The sequence below is a fragment of the Equus caballus genome, chromosome 1 (assembly GCF_041296265.1).
Source record: "Equus caballus isolate H_3958 breed thoroughbred chromosome 1, TB-T2T, whole genome shotgun sequence".
Lineage (NCBI taxonomy): Eukaryota > Metazoa > Chordata > Mammalia > Perissodactyla > Equidae > Equus > Equus caballus.
Genome location: NC_091684.1, coordinates 128,191,595 through 128,198,631, shown reverse-complemented (window position 1 = coordinate 128,198,631; position 7,037 = coordinate 128,191,595). Strand labels below are relative to the sequence as shown.

Sequence of the window (7,037 nt, the reverse complement as noted above, 5' to 3'; positions counted from 1 at the left end):
CAAACACACACATATTCCAGATGAAGAAACTGACTCAGAGAAGTTAAAGAATGTAACCCAGGCAGCCTAACTTGGGATCGGGCTGGGATATGACTGTATCCAGACGCTGTAACAACCACTCTGCTCAGATCTGCTATAGAATACATGACATTTTTCTCTCTTCTTCCCTTGCTAGGTCTGACTGCCACTGTGGCTCAGAGACTCTAAGCTGTAGTCAGCATGATGGATGATGACACCGAACTGAGGACTGATGGCAACTCACTTTTAAAGGCTGTGTGGCTGGGGAGGCTCAGGCTGACCAGACTTCTCCTAGAAGGAGGGGCTTATATCAACGAAAGCAATGACAAAGGTGAAACAGCTCTCATGGTGGCATGCATCACCAAACATGTGGACCAGCAAAGCATCAGCAAGTCCAAGATGGTGAAGTACCTGCTGGACAATAGGGCAGACCCCAATATTCAGGACAAGTCTGGCAAGACTGCTCTCATCCATGCTTGCATCGGAAGAGCTGGAGGAGAGGTGGTTTCCTTGTTACTGGAGAACGGAGCAGATCCCAGCCTCGAGGATCGTACTGGGGCTTCAGCCCTGGTTTATGCAATTAATGCAGATGACAAAGATGCACTGAAACATCTCCTTGATGCCTGCAAAGCCAAAGGGAAGGAGGTGATTATTATAACAACGGATAAATCATCTTCAGGCACCAAAACCACCAAACAGTATCTTAATGTCCCTCCTTCACCCAAAGTAGAAGACAGACAGTCGCCTCCACTGTGTGCATCTCCCTCAAATATTGAACTGAAGGCTCCAGGCCTGGGCTGTCCACCCAGTGAGAAGGAAGATGACTTCTTCAGCCTCCAAACAGGGCACCCAAGTGGTTGCAACACCTCTAAGGCTCTTAATGAGCTCGAGTCACCCACCAGGAAAGTCGGGAACCTCAAAAGGGCCCGTTTACCCCAACTGAAGAGGCTCCAGTCTGAACCCTGGGGCCTGATCGCGCCCTCTGTGCTGGCAGCCTCCATGCATCAGGATGAGACCCATGGTGCCAGCATCGACAATGAGGTCGTCAAAAGCATTAGTGATGTGTCCTTCCCCAAAAGGGGGCCCCTTTCCAGAACCAACAGTATTGATGGCAAAGACCTCACCCTCTTCCCCCTGGTCACAGAGCAGGTTCTGAAGATTTCAGCCTCTTCAGCACCAGCATCCTGGAAGGCAGCCTATGAGAAAGGTCAGGCTTCCCACCCACGTCTGGCCAGAAGAGGAACTCTCCCTGTTGACCAAGAGAAGGGTGGTATCAGCTCATCCGGTCCCTCTGGACTCAAAGATGCAGCATCCCTCAAACAGCTAGAAAATGACCTCTATGATTTAGATTTGCAGCCAGGGGCTGACCCATCCAACTCCGTTTCCCTTGAATCAGGCAAAGGACCTTTAGATAGAAAGAAGCTCAACAGCTCCCACTTGTCTCTTCTCCATGGCTCTCGGGAGTCCCTGGACACCGTGCCCAGCACATCTCCCAGCTCAGTGCGCCGTAGGCCACCACATCTTCTAGAAAGACGAGGTTCTGGAACTTTGCTACTAGACCGAATTTCTCACACTAGGCCTGGCTTCCTTCCACCTTTAAATATAAATCTGAACCCACCTGTCCTGGATGTTAGATCCAGCAGCAAACCTTCCTCTCCACTTGCTGGTGGCTTAAAATCCATGGTTCCTGTTGCTCCTAGTTCACCAAAGAGAGTTGAGTTGAGAAGTAAAAAGAAGCTCCTCAGAAGGCATTCTATGCAAGTTGAACAGATGAAGCAGTTGTCTGACTTCGAAGAAATCATGACCTAGAAGCTTTTAAAGAGAGTTTTTTTTTTTTTTAAATCTGTATGGTTTCTGAATGGTACCATAATTTAGACTAACACAGCCATGCAGATTTTGTGCATTCTGATCATTCCTTAATGTTGGTGTGTGGCTGCTTCAGAAGATAAGGAAACAGGATGCTGCTCTCCTTTGGAAACAATCTCTGGGTTTTTATAGCCCTATTTGAAAAGAGCGCAGGATAATTGGGTTTTGAAGATGAAATTACCAAAAAAAATTCCCCAAAGGAAGAAAACCTTTGGAATTTGAAATAAGCATAGCAAGGATAATGATCTAAGGCTGTTGACACCAGTTATTTTCTATCAGACAAACAGTAATTTAAGTCAAAAGATGGTATTTGAAGTATGTCATTTGTAATAAATCTACAAAGTGCCTAAAAGAAAATGAGGCTTTAATATTTGTTAGAATGTGCAGAAGCTCAAAAGCAGCCCCTAAGTTATGAAATCTGAGTATCTGAGTTACATCTGGAGGAGTAGAAATAGAACTCCCCATCACAAAGCTTCAGGCATGTGGGTCCTGCCTCTTACCATGTCCTGGGGCACTGTCTAGCATAGCATGGTCGAGATCTTCCAGAACTCTGGTAATGTACTTTGTTCACAGACTAATTTGGATGTGCTATGAGACCCCAAATATCACATCTATATGTCCTCCAAAGTGTAATGTGTCACAGTAGTTGGTGCCTCAGAGATGAATCTTGTCCCTCACACCCCTGTCCTGACACAGGCTCCGTGTTGAAATCTTGTGAAAACAGTCAGGGTCTGTGAACTAATTTGGAGACGAACATGACACAATTTATAGAATAGACCTATAAGAAATGTTTTCTGATTATTCTTAAGAAAATTTGATGAGATCTCTCCAAACCAGAGTGATAAGTGATGACGGGATGTGCATGATTAAAAGGTAGAGTGGATGGCTCTTAGGCCAGAAGCAGTGGGCACCATTTAATTTTGTAGCCTGAAAATTTTAGGGGATACTCATGGTCATTTCCCCACCACTTAGCTAGGTAATGCAAGAAAAATCCGGCTTCTTCTTTGCCTGAATTAGGAAATGGGAGATTTTTAGAAATAACCTGCACAACTCTTTTAACTACTTTGCACAAACCCAAGACAGGAAGCAGAGACTTAGCACATTTGGTATAATGTAGCCACATTTTAGATGAAGATATTCCTGGTTATTTTCCCATCTATTTTTCATTTCATGCTGCTTAGATATATTTGTTCTATGGTTAAAAAAATTCAGCAGTCCTTGGGGATAACATCATATAGAGGAAAGAGTAAAAGCTCTGAGCCTTGGATTTGCATCTCAGTTTCATCATTTACCTGCTGCGTGACCTTGAGGAAGTATCTTAACTTCTCTTAGCCTTCATTCTCTCATCTGTAAAAAGGGGTTAATAATGCTTCCCCTTGGGAGGCTGTGGTGAGAATTAAATGAGACAACGTATGAAAGTGCCTGTTACTGTGCCTGGCAAGGGTGGAAGAAATTGGATAAAACGTAACTAATTTCAATTTACTTCTTCAGACCCCTGAAGCCTCAAAATCTCAAATAATACATAATATCCTACAGAAAGTAAAGGAAAATCTAGCTGAAAAATTCAAGTGTCCTCTTGAGATCCTCAGTGATTATATGAATACTGAGCCCTATAACTCATTCGTAAGGTAAAATAAATTCTGCCATAGAAAATCTACATATCACACCATTTTTATAATGACATTTACTAGAAATTTATCTGAGTATCCCCCCAAAAAGTGCTAATGATGGTTATAAATAAACCAAATGTTTATTTTTTAATAATGCCTTTAGGGCAGGCACATACTCAACCTCAGCACTATTGACATTTTGGATTGGATAATTCTTTGTTATGAGTGGCTGTTCTGTGGATTGTAGGCTGTTTAGCAGCATCTCTGGCCTCTACCGATGAGATACCAGTAGCATCTTCCCCTTAGTTGTGACAACCAAAAATGTCTCCAGACATCTCCTGAGGCAGCATTACCTCGGTTTATCACCACTGTCCCAGGAGAACAACTGTGTACATGGTAGAAATATATCAAGAACAAAAAGCTGCTTGGTCTGGCTGGCTAGCGAGGCTCTCCCACTACCTTAAAGGCAATTCAAATTGTGCTTTAGTAAGATGACTAATTAATATACAACATGGGCCTTCAGGATCCTTGGCAAACACACAAACATGAGTGTTAATGGCCTCTTGTACTTTGCAGGAAGGGAAGAAAATGAGAAGAAAAGCACACAAGCTAGTGAAAACCTGTGGCTCGTGAGCTTGGTCTAGTGTGAACAATCTACATGCTTTTCAGAACCATTAAGTCATTCACAGTTCTTACCAAGTGGACATGATCATAGGCAAAGAAACAACTCTCCAGCGCATTAAAGAGAGACTCACACAGATAACCATTGTTCTCAGCAGCTCAAGTACACACACACTGTACACTGTAAGTAGTTTTCCAACTGTTGTTAGCATCAGTTAAAACTAACCTCTGCTAGTAGTATCTAACTGTGGGGATAGCAAGATACTGCATAGGAGAATTTTCCTAAACTTTTAGCTAAGATTTGAAAGCCTAATTTATCCTAAGTAGTGAATGTGGTACATTCGTAGCAATTAACTTAGGTGAAACACTAAACGTGGTGAGTTGACCCTTTGGAATAGTCTGTCCATCGCACAAATGCATAACACCAAGTACTCTTATGCCACTCATTGCCTGCGCCAGTCAGTTGTGACTTTTCCATTGGCCTTTCTCTAGACAGTTATCAGGGTAGTACCTTATTTCATGACTACTTGACGAGGCCTTAGCTGAATTAGACTGCTCCAAAATAATACAATAATCACAACACTTTATCATGGTTAATGCATAAATAGGCAATTTTGTCCATGTCAACAAATCTCACAAGAACACGTTTTTTAAAGCATAGTTAGATTCAAACATGCTATCTAGATTAGAGATTAGCTTTTCTTTCTGGAATCCTAGAGTCACTACAGAAGGTAGCTGCAAACTATAGTTTCAATAACCCATGTACTTAAGACTTTCTGGAATGTTTATCAAAATATATTATTGAAAATGTGCCTGAAGTTTAAAGTTTGGAACTTCGGTTTGATTTCTATACATTCCAAAGCCTTCTTTTGTTTGTTTGTTTAAATCCATTGTCTATTCTCTTAGAATTTCATCCAGTAAATGGTACTCTGCCAAATACAGGCTGCGTCTGGCCTTCTTCCTTTGTGTGTGTTGGTACTTCAGATGTGTCGTGTGTTGCTTGACTGGCTCTCTACAGTGCTTCATCCTAGTGTCAAGCTGACAATGTGCTCAAGGATGCATCAAAATCCAAGTAACAGAGCTATTTAGATATTTGTCATATGCCAATAAAAGCTATATTGCAATCCTTCAATAGTATTTCCCATTTCTCTTAGTGAAATCTCAATTATGAATATTACTTTTTCCTTAAGATGGGATTGACATGACTGCCTCATGATGCCAACCTTAGCAAACACCCGATATTTTATGTACACATAATTAAAAAAAGAATTTTAATTACATAAGTATTATAGTTTCTCTCCTGGCTAAAAAAACAGAAGGCAAAGAATGAGAAGGGGCATCATCGCTATGAGGGGCAGGCATCTTTACTTGGCCCATGCTGTTTGGGCTCCCCCAGGGCTGCACCTCCTACCTGCTACTGGTAGGGACTTAATGATCACTGGATATCCCTCCTAGACCCTATTTCTAATGTTGATGAGTGTTAATTTAAGCTGTTTCCCTTAGCTCTTACTCAATGGCAGGGCAGCAAAAATCAAAGGAAGTAGCTGGAAGGTCTCCCTTGTCTCTTAAACTCTCGAGTTCTATGCTTTAAATTTCATCCAGACTTCCTGATTCTCTAGACAGTTCTACACCTTACCCTAAAGTTCTTTCCTAGACTGTTGAAACAAGTTACATTGTTTTGTGCCGGTCTTAGCCTATTGATAACCAATATTATGGTTGGACCAGCCCTTGTGGTTATTATGATTGCAAAATGCTCTCAGCAGTAACCATCAGGAAACTTTGAAGAACAAGGTTTATTACCTAACAAGTCCCAGAAATTACATGGCACACTTGGGGCCCCACAGCAAGGTCACAGGTAGAGAGAGTGAGCGAGAGAGGGTACAAGCCCAGGTTTTGCTTTTATTGAGGTCAAGGGTGGGCCCTAGGGTTTCACAGGTTTACTCTTTATTGATGAATTTAAAACACAAGAGCAGGAATTTAAAGCACAGGAAGAGAAAAAACAAGCGGCCCAAATGGTCAGTTATTGAAATCAACCAAGATCTCCAAAACAAAGGAGGGGGCAAGTCACAGCCTGGCTCTTTATCTAGTTGTGTGGCTGGCAAAGTGTTTATTTGAGATAGCCGTCTTTGACGTGAATGCCTCTTTGTAGCAGATGCCTAGCAATCAAAACTTGTCAAGTACTTACTTTACAAAAAGAAAAGCCAACTGTCAAGCTTATACTACAGTTAACAAAAAGAAAAAAAAGGGACTATTTTCACTTCTATACCCAGAAAAAGGAAGCTAATATTGGTTCCAAATCCTTTGAGGAGAGATTATGAGGGACGCTCCTGGAGGAAGAGAAAATGGTGGGGGAGAGGGAGAAGTGATGAGAGACAAGGCCAAAGTGGCAAACCTTGAGTGAGGGAGTGCATTCGAAGATTGATAAAAGGCTCAAAATGTTGGGGTCCTTTGAGTGGAACTTGCTCCTTTCCAGAGCAAAACCTTAGAGAGGAGTGGCTAGATGGTGCATCTTGGGAGGCTGGGCCTTGGTCAAGCTGGGCAGGAGGGCATCGAGCCACTTGCCTTGAAGAAACACTGCCGTTTGGACAGTGAACACATCAGCATGATGACTGGTGAGCAGGAGGATCAAAGGCTCTCAGAACCTGAATGAGGTGCACTGCTTAAGACCTCCATGGGACAGAGGTGGGAGAGCTCCATCATGACGGAGATGGGTTTTCTTACCATCTTTGTGAAGGGGAGGGAGGGGACTAGAATCAATTTTAATTTGATTTAAAAAAGTAAAGAAATGTGACATTTCTTAGATCCAAAGGTAATGTAGTGAGATTCATAGCATTTCATGTATAGTCCAAGTTACAAAATGGTATGTATACAGTAGGAAGGAAAGAGCCTGCATCGCACTTGGAATTTAGTTGGGAAAGACAT

General features: G+C 42.3%; 1 protein-coding gene across 1 annotated transcript; it reads left to right on the top strand.

Moving 5' to 3' along the window:
- The first annotated feature begins 219 nt into the window (after nucleotides 1-219).
- On the top strand, nucleotides 220-1,827 carry ANKRD34C (ankyrin repeat domain 34C). Its single transcript, NM_001257082.2, is given in 1 exon segment — nucleotides 220-1,827. A coding segment is annotated over 1 exon segment (1,608 nt).
- Nucleotides 1,828-7,037: the final 5,210 nt, after the last annotated feature.